The sequence below is a fragment of the Nannospalax galili genome, unplaced genomic scaffold (genome assembly GCF_000622305.1).
Source record: "Nannospalax galili isolate Female #2095 unplaced genomic scaffold, S.galili_v1.0 scaffold232, whole genome shotgun sequence".
NCBI classification, from domain to species: domain Eukaryota; kingdom Metazoa; phylum Chordata; class Mammalia; order Rodentia; family Spalacidae; genus Nannospalax; species Nannospalax galili.
Genome location: NW_008331488.1, coordinates 1,718,229 through 1,732,444, shown reverse-complemented (window position 1 = coordinate 1,732,444; position 14,216 = coordinate 1,718,229). Strand labels below are relative to the sequence as shown.

At 41.4% G+C, this 14,216-nt stretch overlaps 1 protein-coding gene across 3 annotated transcripts in view; it reads left to right on the top strand.

The window, feature by feature from the left end:
- The window catches only part of Irak4 (interleukin 1 receptor associated kinase 4), a 26,588-nt gene extending 13,078 nt beyond the window's left edge, over positions 1-13,510 (top strand). For 2 of the 3 annotated variants that reach the window (XM_029560346.1, XM_008826575.3), the window contains 10 exons: positions 1,162-1,307; positions 2,311-2,493; positions 3,109-3,269; positions 4,280-4,344; positions 6,592-6,706; positions 7,091-7,200; positions 9,114-9,297; positions 10,066-10,128; positions 12,961-13,119; positions 13,334-13,510. In XM_029560346.1, the coding sequence (XP_029416206.1) occupies positions 1,162-1,307; positions 2,311-2,493; positions 3,109-3,269; positions 4,280-4,344; positions 6,592-6,706; positions 7,091-7,200; positions 9,114-9,297; positions 10,066-10,128; positions 12,961-13,119; positions 13,334-13,366 (1,219 nt within the window). In that variant the 3' untranslated portion in view covers positions 13,367-13,510. The remainder of the gene's footprint in view (positions 1-1,161; positions 1,308-2,310; positions 2,494-3,108; positions 3,270-4,279; positions 4,345-6,591; positions 6,707-7,090; positions 7,201-9,113; positions 9,298-10,065; positions 10,129-12,960; positions 13,120-13,333) is intronic. The other variant, XM_017796498.2, reaches the window with a different exon arrangement.
- The last annotated feature ends 706 nt before the right edge of the window (positions 13,511-14,216 follow it).

Here is a 14,216-nt window from a genome sequence, read left to right as displayed (position 1 = left end):
CACACACACACACACACACACACACACACAGACTGAAGAAGCACACAAGAGCACAGATTTGGTAAAATGTTACCAACTGTCCAGCTGATAAATCAAGATGACAGGTAAATTGTTCATCGTATTAGTCTTTCAACATTTTTGTAAGTTCAGAATTTTTCTGAGTAAAACCTGTTTTGGTTTTCAGCATTGTTTTCTAAAGCTATTTCTTAATTTTAAAGAAATGAAATGAAAAAGGATATTTTCCCTTCAATTTAATTAAATATAATTAAAATCAAAAGAATAATTCTATAAGCTTATGCATTCACAAAGCAGGTTGTTTTAAATTCTGTAACTAGAAGATTTAAGAAGTCGGGTAGGCTATATGCAAGATGTTACAATGCAGCTCAGTGGGTTGCAGCGTATGTTTGGTCACAGGAGATCTGAATTTGAGTCTTGAAGTGGCCGGGGCTGCAGCTAGTCACGCTTCCCTCCCAAGCCCCAGTTTTGTGTGCATAGTGTGTTAGTAATATACCCGTGCTATCTTTGTAGCTGCACCCTGCAGCTCTCTGAGGAAACAGTAAGCATTTGGTACATATTAGCAGGGTGGGTGTGGGTGATGTATGTGTGCATGTGTTTGTATGTGGTCATGTGTACATGTAGGTGCACATCCGTGTGTGTGCGTGCATGTGGAGGACAGAGGTCAACGCTGGGTGCCTTCTTCAGTCTCTCACCACCTCACTTTTTGAGACTACCTCACTGAGCCTGGAGCTCGCCAGTACATCTAGAATCATTAGCCAGCAAGCTCCAGGGACCTGCCTGCCTCTGCCTCTTCAGCACTGGCCATACAGGTGTGTGCTGCTGCACCAGCTCTTTCCCTGGGGCTGGGGATCTGAACTCAGGTCTTCAGGCCTCGAACTTGCATGGGCAGCACTTTACTGACAGCTGTCTCCCAGCCCCAGTGGCTAACGTTTCTTATCATCGTCTTTGGCCTCGCCTCCTGACTGTCTTTCTTGACTTGCTGGAATTAAATTCTTACTGATTCCCTTGCTGTCCCTTTCCTTTAGAACTAGAGAAGGTGCAGTGCTCAAAATGGAAGGGGCTGTGGGGACTGGTGCCAAGATTAGTTCTTATTCTCATATGAACTAACACTGTGTACTAACTTTGTTTGTTGTTTGCCTTAAGGAGGTTCGAAGCATTGCTTCAAGCTGGAAAAAGCCCTACTTCTGAATTGCTGTTTGACTGGGGAACTACCAACTGCACCGTTGGTGATCTTGTGGGTCTTCTGGTCCAGAATGAGTTTTTTGCTCCTGCCAGTCTTCTGCTGCCAGGTGAGCTGGTGTGACTGGAGTGTCAGCCATCGGAGGTCAGCCATGTGGGGGTCAGCCATCGGGAGTCAACCATGGGGTGAGCAGGAAAATGGCAGAAGAGAAGCTTTCGTTTCATTCTTTTCCGTGCAATGGACAAACCTGACATTTGAGTCCCTTTCATTTCTTCAGCTCTTCCCCGCTTTTTCCACTTCAGATGCAGGACACTGTGGACCATGCTGATAAGTTGAGAGAAGGTTTGTGATCGAGTCTAACCCATTAAAGTTGGGTGGTTGGTGCCAGCAGGGTTTATTTAGAAGGATGGAGGTTTTAGACATTGCTGTACTCCCATGAGAAATGAGTCTTTAGAGCTGTTGCTTTTTCCTCACCCAGCTCCCACCTGATGCAGCTCTGATCATGACCTCCTTACTGTGCATTCTGTTTCACTGTCTAGCTGCCCCTCATAACCTTACTTCTTTTCTCCCTTTGATGCCATGGCACTAGTGGTTCTCAGCCTTCAGGGTATGTAAAGAATCACTTAGAGTTCTTGTTGAACTTGCAGATTCCTGTGCACCATTCCACACCTTCTTAGGAATTGTAGATCTGAGTTCAAAGTCTATATTCTTTTTGTTTTCTGAGTTGTTTGATTGATTTTGAGACAGATTCTCACATAGCCCAGGTTAACCTTGAACTTACTATGTAGGCAAGACCAACCTTAAACTTGATCGTCCTGCCTCTGCTTCCTGAGTGCTGAGATTACAGGAATGCTCACCATGCCCAACTAGGTCTCTACTCTTAAACAAGTGTTTTAGTGTTTTCTGATGGCCCGGGACCACTTTGCAAACATTGCCTTACCCTCTCTACTATCTTTATCACAACTGGCAACTTCATACTAGGCAGCTTTCTGTGAGAATATAGGGCCAATCTCTGGAAACTGGAATGATGGTAAATAAACTGAGTTCCAAAGTTTTTCTCAGAGATTTTTTTCCTTACATAAAAACAACTTGTATCTTCTTGTCTTTGGTAGATGCTGTTCCCAAAACTGTTAATACTCTGCCTTCTAAAGAAGTGTCAACAGTCCCACAGAAGCAGAGGCCATGTTGTGAAAAAGACAGGACATCTGTTATGCCTGTGCAGAATTTTGAACAAGACTGTAAGCTACTTGACTCCGCAAGTCCAGAAAATAAGAGCCTAGAGTCCAGTGACACTCGTAAGTAGTGTTCTGCAGCCCTTTCCACTAGTGGCTGCCATGAGGTCATCAGGACTGTAAAGTGGACCTCTCCCTCTGTTGTGAGCAGTCAGAGGCATATCAGCAGTGCCCCTTCATGTTTGACTTTCTTGAAGTTGTTTAGTACCATCTTCCTTGTATCAGCTAATGTGTTATCAGTAACTTGAGGCAAAGGAACATGCAAACAGTCACAGCAGGTGAAGAAGAACGGTGAGCCTGTGTGGTCATGCCTGTGAGCCCAACAAGGGAAAATGGAGGGGGGGTGTCAGGACTTTAAAACCAGCCTCCGCAACATAGCAGATCAAGGCCAACCTGTGCTACGTGAGACCCTGTCTCAAGAAAAAAATGAACTTTTTTAATGTGACTAGAGTGTGGGGGGAGTAGATTGGACTTACCCAAATAAGTGAATAGTATTTTAGGTGGAAGTCTAGAGTGTTTGGTGTGGAGTCACCAAGTACAGTTGTCAGAATAAAGATTGCAATCCGCATTTCCTGTGTGCGTGCATGTGTGTGTTGGTGGGAGGGAGGGGAGGAACATAATTATTAAAAGCAAACTCCATGATTTGAACAGTTTTTCCTTATTCTGTTGACCTTATAGGTTTTCATAGCTTTTCATTTTATGAATTGAAGAGTATCACAAATGGTTTTGATGAGCGGCCCGTTTCCGTTGGTGGCAATAGAATGGGAGAGGGAGGATTTGGAGTTGTGTATAAAGGCTGTGTGAACAACACAACTGTGGCGGTGAAGAAGCTCGGAGCCGTAAGTTACGTTCTCAGGAGTGGAAAAGAATAAAATCAGACCTGCTTCCTGGGGTGGAATAGAATGAACGTTCGGTTACCTTCACAAAGTTTGTTACTTCAACAAATTTGAAGTGAACACCATCCTAGGCACACAATCTATGTTAAAAAGAAAAAGAAAATTTTATGGAAATATAATTTTATATGACTTTTACAGGCCAACAAAATGATCAGCAGGTTAAGGCACTTGCCACCATGTCTGAGGACCTAAGTTCAATCCCCATGACCCACATGGTTGAAAGAGAGAACCAGCTCTTGCAAGTTGTCTTCTGACCTCCACATGTGCACCAGGGCACACGTGTACCCACCACATACAAATAAATAAATTTTAAAAATAAGATGTAGAAAACACACAATATGAAAAATGAAAGTTTTCTTGCTATGTCCTTTGTTCCTTTTTCTATGAAGGTTTTTACCTTTAATATTTGGGTTCAATCAGTTGAAAAAAATTTCTCTGCAGTGAAATTTCATATTTTAATTTGTTTCTCCAACAGTTCAGTAAGGTTTATAATTTTTTCCTATTTACCAAAAAACCATGGACCTTGAGCAAGTCACTTACATTTCTAGATGTTAATTATTCTATAAAATGAAGAGAATACGACCTTACTGATTTTTATTTATTTTACAGTACTCAGTTATTGAACCTAAGACCCTGTACACATTAGGCAAGTACTTTACCACTGAGCTCTATCCCCAGCTCTCTTTTTACTTTTCACTTTGAATAAAGGTCTCACTAAGCTGTCTAGACCTCCTTTGAGCTCACTCTGTGAGCCGCGTAGGCCTTGAACTTTTGATTCTGCTGCTTCAGTCTCCCGTGTAGCTGGGCTTGCAAGCCTGTACCAGCAGCCCTGGGTTAAAATGTTATTTTAAAGGAAGTAGATCAGCAGGGGCCTCTCTTTTGAGCCCCCTTCCTGCTTTAGGAGTCATGAAGTTATTGTGTGGCATTACATTACAGGTTACTTTGTTTTTTAGATGGTTGACATTAGTACTGAAGAACTGAAACAACAGTTCGATCAAGAAATTAAAGTAATGGCAAAGTGAGTATTGATTTGGCAGTGTGGCACGGGGGTGAAGAACAGGGCACGGTGCAAGGGACCTGGTTTCTAAATGACTGTGCCACGAGCTCGGGAGGATCGCAGACATGGGCATAGAGAGCTAACATACAGGCCTTAGACTTGCTCTTTCAGCTCTTCAATCACATGACTGCACATACTCCCACATCTGGAGATGGAAAGCAGTATTTTAAATCACAAAGTTGCATGAGATTTGAAGTGTGTTCCCTTACCATGTTTCCTGTTCCCAGAATTCCCGGCAGATTGTCGTGATAATTTTTAAAAACTATTTATAAATCAAAGAATGATGGCACAGTCAGCCCAGTAATCCCAGTACTTGGGAGATTGAGGTAGGAAGACCATTCAAGGGCAACCTTAGCTACATAGCAAGTTCCAAGACAGCCTGAACTCTATGGGGAGACTGTGTCTCAAAAAACAAAAATAAAAACCGTTTGTAAAGTAACATACCCTTAGAAAAGTTAAAACTCATAGAGAAGCTAGGGGAGTAGTATATGCAAAATGAGGACATAGTAGCGTAGAAGGTGAGGGGGTACTGGGTGTATAAGGAAGGGAAGAAGGAGCAAATCGGGATATTCAGTGACAGTTGTGATTGACACCTGAGTATAGTATATGCCACACACTGTTACCTACTTTAAGTGCATTGGCGCCTTCAATTCTCAGAATAATTACTCTAACCTCCTATTGAAAAATCACCAGAAGATTTTTAAAAATTGTACAGCTTGCCCAAAATCCCATAGCCAACAAGTATTAGAGATGGTGTTCTGAACCAAATGTATCTGTTTCGAGAGCCTGAGCTGATCTGATGTCTAATGAGTGAACCACTAATATCCCTGAGGCCATTGCTGTCCATCACCCATTGCAGTTACTTAACCTCAGAAAGTAATTGATAAACTGAGACTGGCTCATGTGCGGTAAACATGGTGTACACTGAAACAAGCCAGAGCTCCTTTTCTTAAGGTTTATTCTCCTCACCCCTGCTTCCACTGCCCAGTTCTCGAAGTGACCTGCAGTATTCTGATACAGATGATGATTCTAGTTTAACTCTTACCGTATTAGATTTTTCCTCTAATTTGCAAAATTACAAATTAGAGGCCCTTTGAGGATTATTATACATAAATAAATGTGCTTCTTTTTATCTTTTTAGAATGAAGCTTTTGAAGAAAACATATTAGGCCAGAATTTTCAATGTTCTTAAAGACTATGTTCTGAGGCTCTCATATTTATTAATTTAATTCCCAGAGCATCCGTATTACACAATAGTATTGCATTAGTACTGTTTCCTGCTTCGGCAAAGAGCTAAGGCTGTGAGATGGTGAGCCTGCCATATAACCCAGGAGGTGGCAGAACTGAGCCTTCAGCGGAGGCCTGCAGTGTTGTTATTCTGCAGTTTTAAGTCTTATTACTCTCAAGTATATAAAAAACCAAATTCTAGCCAGGCATGGTGGCACACGCCTTTAATCCCAGCACTCGGGAGGCAGAGGCAAGCAGATCTCTGTGCATTCAAGGCCAGCCTGATCTACATATTGAGTTCTAGGCCAGCTGGGGCTATAGGGAGACCCTGTCTCAAAAAGACCAAAAAAGAAAAAAATCAAATTATATTGTAGACTGTCATGTGGTTAAAGATCAGAAATGTGTAAATTAAATGTGACTAAGGCAACCAGGCATGGTGCTGCATGGCTTTAATCCCAGTACTCAGGAGGCAGACGCAGGTGAATTTCTATGAGATCGAGGCTAGTCTGGTCTACATAGTTAGTTCCAAGCCATAAAAAAAAAAAAAAAAAAAAAAAAGGTCTAAGGATCCTTCAGTGCGTGTTAGAGAATTTGTTAGGTTAGAGAATTTTTCAGTATTAGGAAAGTTTCCACAGATTCTTTGAAATACTTGTATTATTGAAAACTGCACTGCACATAGGTGAGTTGGCCTAGTCCTCGACTAGACCACCTCAAGTCTCGTGATCTGAATGATTGAGCTTTGACCTTGAAATTGGAAGGGGTTTGCTTCTATTGTGATCAGTATTACTGAAACAAGAACTGCTTGCAGCAAGGAATCAACAGTTACAGTAAGCATGTTAGCATATTATAAACATGCCATGTTACATATGGTGCATAAGCAGCTGCGTCCTTGATCTCTCTGTTCAAACTATGAATAACTTCTACAGCTAAATATGTAAAGAGTTATTATGACGGTTTTGCATGGCAAATCATTTGTCACAGGTGTCAGCATGAAAACCTAGTCAAACTACTTGGTTTCTCAAGTGATGCTGATGATCTCTGCTTAGTGTACGCCTACATGCCCAACGGTTCATTGCTAGACAGACTGTCTTGCTTGGTAAGATATCTGTTCATCAGATTGCTTCACTTTCTGTTTCTCTGTGGGAATAGTTATACTCACTTTTTATCAGGATCACAGACCACATTAAACTTAGTATCTTCCCATTCTATAAAATGATATATATGTTAACAAAGGTTTCAAATCTAAAATGTCAAAGCATCAGTCAAGGCTAGATGTTGAAGGTGCTCTCCTGTATTTTTAAGTAACAGAGCTAACCCTACTTATTCCTCCTGTTTGATATTCTTTTTGCCAGCTTAAAAGAGTCGTAGTCTTAAATCTCAGTGACACCTCACTTTCAGCTGCAGAAACAATCTGTTACGTATTTCTTAAGAGATTTTTTAACCTAAACCCTTCTTTAAAATCAGTTTGTTTCTTCGTAAGGATGGTACTCCACCACTTCCCTGGCACACGAGATGCAAGATTGCTCAAGGTGCAGCTAATGGCATCCGTTTTCTGCATGAAAACCACCATATTCATAGAGATATTAAAAGGTAAACACTACTGTGAAGAAGGGCTTTGAAAGCCTTCCTTAGAGAATGTTTTCTCTCTTCACTCTCTCTGCATGCGTGTCTTAGTGTACAGTGCTTAGACTTTCCCCGTCACTGAGCACTCTTCTCATGTGGACATCTGTGATCTCCATCCCAAACCCAGTGACCTTGTAGTTGACTTTTGTCCTGGGTGTGTGTTATTCTGCTCTCAAACTCTGTTGCCTTGGGGAAAATAGATCTTTCCTAGTTTTTAGAACACTCTCTTTCCTAAATCACCTTCATCTTCCATGAGAACTTTTTGGTCTTCCTCTCTTTTATGGATTTAGTTAAATATTTACCAGGTGTATGCTAGGCATTATGCATGATATAGTTAGCAAGTGTATATGTAGAGCTTGACATCAACCAGTCACAAAATAATAGCTGAGTTTCAGTATCTATTATAGTAACTGTGTTACAGTCTCAGTGTCTAGTATAATACTTGTGTTGGAGTTCTAGTATCTATTATAGTACCTGCGTTAGCGTTTCAGTATCCATTAGAGTACCTGTGTTAGAGTTTTAGTATCTGTTATAGTATCTGTGTTAGAGTTTCAGTATCTATTATAATACCTGTGTTAAAGTTCCAGTATCTACTTTAGTATCTGTGTTAGAGTTTTAATATCTGTTATAGTACCTGTGTTAGAGTTTCAGTATCTATTAGAGAACCTGTGTTAGAGTTTCAGTATCTATTATAGTACCTGTGTTAGAGTTTTAGTGTCTATTATAGAACCTGTATTAGAGTTTTAATATCTGTTATAGTACCTGTGTTAGTGTAAAGAAGAATGGCTCAGCAGTTTGCTTTTGTGCCCACATGGCAGTTAACAACTGTTTTTATGCCTTTGTCACAAATAATGATTCTATTTTTTCTCCCATGTTAAGTATTCAGCTTAAATGCTAAGAAATATAGGGGTTCTCAGTGAGGTTGTCTTGAAAACTATGATGTATAAAGGAGTGCATGGAAGGAACGAATGAAGGTCTAGTGACACACAATCCTTTATAAAATTCCAGGGAGGACAAAAAGAATGGTTTAAAGAAAGAAAATTGGCTATGCTTTGGTTGAAAACGTGTTTGTAATGAACTGAGAAATACTAGGAAAGCAATTTGACTTACCTTTGACTTACTTCAGATCCAGACACAGAAAGACAAATACCATGTGTTGACTCATGTGAAAACTAATCTCAGAGGACTTTGGAATGCAGGAGTGTTCCCCGGAGACTGGGAAGGGCAGGAGGCGGGGGACAGAGGCACCAGCACGCGGAGCACAGCAATGACTTCTCAGTGTTCCTTAGCATAGTCATACAGACAACTAGAGGTTAAATAGCCTGTGGAGTGTTTCAGCAGGACTAGAAGAGCACTACATCCCCAGCATGTGGAAATGGTTCATGTCTTCAGAGACTGAAATGCTTACAACCCTGATGTGGTTATTACACATTGTATACAGGATTGAATTACCATACTGTAATGAAGGCATGCAAATGCATCTCATTTAAAAAATAAAATTTTATTTGAAAGGATGGTCCCTAGGGATGCAGCTCAGTAGTGAAGCTGTTGCCCAGCCTGACTGGAGCTCTGGGTTCAGGTACCAACAGCAGTAAAGAAATCCTTTGTAGGGAGTTGCCTATCATAGGCAATAAATTATCTGTGGAGCAATGAAAATGTCTCTCCCTTGAGTGGGAAATTTTATTGCAGTTTTCATTCGTAAGTGCCTTTCCTCACAAAACATGAAAGGAAAAGAAACATTTCTCTTTCACTGTGATCTGAAATGACATGTAGTATAAAAACATGTATGTATATATACATGTATACCTCTTTCTAAGAAACTATTTGACCTCCTAGGGAAGAAAAACTTTTTATTCCTCCAAATTTAAATTTTTTTCTAGTGCAAATATCTTACTAGACAAAGACTTCACAGCCAAAGTATCTGACTTTGGGCTTGCACGGGCTTCTGAGAAGTTTGCACAGACAGTCATGACTAGCAGAATTGTGGGCACAACAGCTTATATGGCCCCCGAAGCTCTGCGGGGAGAAATAACACCCAAATCTGACATCTACAGCTTTGGCGTGGTAAGTTACATGCAGTGATCATTCTTTTTAATTTTTTTACATTCACTTCTTACCTTTGCCTGCTGAGCCATCTCTCAAGTTCATGATCATTCTTTCTGAATTGCAAATTAAATTAGAATATTTCAGTACACATGTCCTGTTTAGTTCTCCTATATAATATATAAACTATTCGTATTAACCAGAAAGTTTATTAATAACTTCCAATGTGTACAAGTTTTGACTTTGTTTCTTTAATTGCTGCAAGAAGATTTTTCTTGCATTATCCTCACGAACGGGCATGAGTCAGAGTGTAAAAAAAATCACACTATGGAATGCGTGCTTCCGTCTCCCCTTGTCATTTTATCACCTAATAGTCTGATCCTAATGGTCTGTAAGACAGAAAGGAGTGTGCGTGGGGGAAGGAGCAAGGCCTCGTCTTCACTGTAGCTTCTAACTGGGCTTCGTTTCTGGAAACTGAACTTCGTGGCACTGAGACGTTAGGCGCAGGGTTGTAGTATGTGCCTGCTGTTCAGAAAATAACATTCTCCTAACAGCCTGTTAGAGGACAGACGAGAGCTCCTACAGTGCACGTTGGGCTGAGCTGCTTCAATCCCAGATCCATAGGCTTTGTGCAGGGCTTACTAATTGGGTTGCTAATTGGATTTCCTAATCAATATCTGTATTCCAAGAAAGCAGCTGCTTAGTGCATGTGAGTCCCAGGGTCAGTCCAAACCCTTCCAGTCCTGTGCTGTCTTCAGTGTTGCATTCATGGATTCTTTGTCTTCCTAGGTTTTATTAGAAATAATAACCGGACTTCCAGCAGTGGACGAACACCGTGAGCCTCAGTTACTAGTAATTGAATTTTTTGGTCTTTCCTCTTTTGCATTTATAGTCTAAATTTGTACAGGTAAATGTGGCGCTTAGGAAAGGCTTGTTCTGACAGCAGCCTTTGTCCTTGCAGTGAGTGATGGTGTAGCAAAAGAACAGGACAGTTTCCAATCCTGGGTTTGACGTGATGTATTTGTGAAGCCTTTTAAAGTTAGTTTGTTCCAGGAGCTATGTGGTAAAATGAGAATAAAACTAAATGGTTTATGAGGTGCTCTCCAGTTTACCTCTGTTACCTTCCAGGGTGGTAGTGAGGCCACTTGCAACTCAAAGGGGGAAAAAATCACGCCTCCCATTCCCTCCCCTCCTACTCCTTCTTGTCCCACCTCTCTCCTTCCCGTCCTCCAGTCTGTCCTTTCTTTTTCTCTGGGACGGTATCTGGTTACGTAGCACCGATTGACTTTGAACTCAATCCTCCTGCCTCAGCCTAGGATTGCAGGCATGTGCCACCATCCTAACCTTCTACTTATTATATCACATTTCATTGGTAATTTATAAGTAGATTAGCCAATTGGTAAATAAAACTATAGATAAATTATATCATTCCCTTTAAAGATTCGTGGAAATATCTACTATCATATAATTTTTTCTTAAAATTAAAAAAACTATACTTATTTTACCATAATGTTTGTATTTGTCCTAATACAACAAACCATTATGAACAATTCAGATAATAGACATAAATTAGATTATGCCCACAGAATTAGATTACAAAGTCAGGAGTATAATTTGCCTATTCAGTGTCCTGGTGCTAGGGTAGAGAGATGGCTCAGTGGTTAAGAACACATAATACTCTTTGGGAGGACCTGAGATCAGTTCCCAGACCCCATGTCAGGCGGCTCACAACCACCTGTGACTCCAGCTGCAGGGTGATCCTACTCCTGTGGCCTCCACGGGCATGTCCACATACTCAGACACACATATAGACACACATAATTAAAGTAAAATATTAAAAACAAACCTAAAAGTCTTGGTGCCTCATGTTTGAGTAAACCACACAGTATGTTATATTATTGCAAGTGTCCATCATAAAACTGTGTGCTGTAAAGATTTCCATGGTAATGGAAATGCAATATATAAAATGTTTTGAGAACATTCTAATGCTATTTAAATTTTATAGTGGAAAATAAAAAGTAAAATTTTATTTCATTTGGAAAAATAAAATTCTTTGTCCCATCAGTTACTGGAGGTCATGTTTGAGTCATTAGTATGTGGACATAGACAGAAAAAACAAGGGGCTGGCAAGGTGACTCAGTGTGTAAAGGTGCTTGCCACCAAGCCTGACAGCCTGAGCTCAGTCTCTGGAACCACATGGTGGAAGGAGAGAACTGGATTCCTGCAAGCTGTCCTCTGATCTCCACACACTGTACACATACCCGGTGGCCCTGCACACACTGGTGAGCACACATGCTCCCCCCAATAAATGTTTTTAAAAAGTTTAATTATAGGAGGAGATTTGGGGGTGTATGTTAGTTGATAGAACTCCTGTGTAGTTTGCACAAGGCCCTAAGTTAGATCCCCAGTACCAGAAATCAAAACGAAACTCCTCCACAGGACCAGGAAAAAGAGGTATGTGGGCCTCAAGATGATTAGCCAGTGTTTCACCAACTTGCGATTTCTGTTTCAGTCAAGATCTACCTGTCTGAAGCCCTAGCTTTTCCATCCCATGACCTAAGCCTTTTTCTCCCGTATCTATAAAAGTCACCACTTTGGCCTAAGTACAGAGGAAATCCAGGATCTCAGTCAAAAGTTCGCACTTCATCATCTAATAGCAAGAGTGTGAGGCATAATAAAGTGTGCACTCCTGTGCCCATTCTTAATGCTTGAGTGTGCTGTGGTTAGAAAATCCAAGATTTTGGTGTGAGTGTGGCTAAGGGGGAACCTCCAATGAACTCTCCTATCACTAGAGTCAGCCTGTGTGTTGTCAGAATTCAGCTTTTGGAAGACTTTGTCGAATGTTCCTCTATGCATTATTCACAGTCTTTTCTTTCAATGCAGATTTCCTTGAGCTACTGTACAGTGTACCACAGACTAGGTGTCTTAGAGTGACAGAAATGTGTTCTCTCCATGGAGGACAGAAGGCTATATGGCTCCCTCTCCTGACTCCAGATTGAGGTTTGGTGGGCTGGTCCAGACTTTGGTGGCTTCTGGTAGCACTGGCCAACAGGCCTGTCACCAGTCTCTGCCTCTGGTAGTCACTGTCTGCTCTGTGTCCTTCTCTTCCTGTCTCACATACCCACATACTTGTTGTTGAAGCTGGAGCCCATTGGATAACCCGGGTGATTGCTCCTCTCAAAATCAGTGTGTCCAGATGAAGCCGTATTTCCCGGCTCCAGGAGTTAGGACATAGATGTGTGTTTCAGCGCACAGCACCGCCTCTCTCCCATCCTTTTTCACTGTGATTTGACAATCTGAGTCCCTGTGGACAAGGCCAGGGTAGATTCAGAAGGTGGCATTGCATTTATAGAAGTCCATCAAGAAGCAGCTCACCCTGAACTGACAACTAGAAAATGCTGCCAACGGGAGCATGAACAGTTACCTCATCACAGAAACACAAAATTGTAAAGAAAATGAGTTGAAGTATAAGGGGAGTATACATAGAAATAAATAATGTACATGCACATATATGTCTTTAAAGTTTGTCCTGTATAGCTTCAGTTCTTAATACAGTTCCGAAAAGAAGACAGTAAAATGAGATTTCAGGTTATTACAAAGCAGATGTACTTAAATCATTAAATTTTATATTTTGATTTTGTTCACCTTGAAGGCTTTAACCAAGTTCTAATGCTTATTTTAAAGTTGGACATTAAAGAAGAAATTGAAGACGAGGAGAAGACAATTGAAGATTATATTGATACGAAGATGGGTGATGCCGACTCTCCTTCGGTTGGAACCATGTACTCGGCTGCTAGTCAATGTCTGCATGAAAAGAAAAACAAGAGGCCAGACATTAAGAAGGTGGTAATTTTTTTTTTTTTTTGTCTTTTTGAGACAGAGTCTCCCTGTAGCCCCAGCTGTCCTGGAACTCACAGTGCTGGGGTCAAAGGCGTGCACCACCATGCCCGGCCTATACTCATTTACAAAATGAGGGAGATGGGTCCTGTTGTCTTTTTCTAAGTGTATATTTCAAAGCAACTGTGTAATATGATTCCTTGTTCTGTTTTTTTTGAAGGTTCAACAGCTGCTGCAAGAGATGACTGCTTAAAACTGATGAAATAGACTCTTGAGATATATATAATTTTTAAAACTGTGGTGCTGGGCACTGAACCCAGGGCCTTGTGCATGCTAGAAAAGCACTTTAGCACTGAGCTACATCCCAGCCTACACTGGTTTTTTTCCTAAATGTTCTTTATTTTTAATAAAACAGCAAGATGCAATACAGTGGTCAGTTACTCCATGTGTTGGACCTCCAACATCCAGAATAAGTAAAAATAGAGCCAGCGCAGCTGTACTTAGCCCTACCCTCTTAGTATCCACCTCCGTTTTCATAGCAGTCTCTGTGAACATCACCCAACAGAAAACACCACAATGCAGGGAAACAGCCCTGGGCTGTAAATAACCTCTCACTCATGTGCCTATAACCCTGATTGAACTCAGTGACTCACCAAGCTGGACTTGGGTGGAAGAGTTTGTCTGGTCTGTTGTTGGCGTCCCATCTTGGGTGAACAGATGTTCACTTGCCTCTCCAGGAAAAATTCCCACACTTAGTACTCTAGGTGGGGCAGAACAGAGCCAGTACTGACATTAGTCGTGTACACATCATCTTTGCTGTGGGCAGTGAGGTGTGCAGCCAAGGCTAAGCTGAGGATGGGGTACCTGTGGGCCCATTCTGACGCCACCCTTCCCCATGTGGTGTAGAGTAACACCCTTACTGCAGTAGCCGTTGCACTGTCCCTTGTATGGGTGAAAAGGCGTGCAGCTGAGGCTCCTCCCTTTAAATGTGGGATGTCTGTGGGTGAGCGTCCAGAGCGGCCATCTTGCTCTGTTGGTATGGAATGGCATGCTTCCTTGATGCTTGGGATCAGCCATGTGATAGTATAATCCCTGAGATAGAA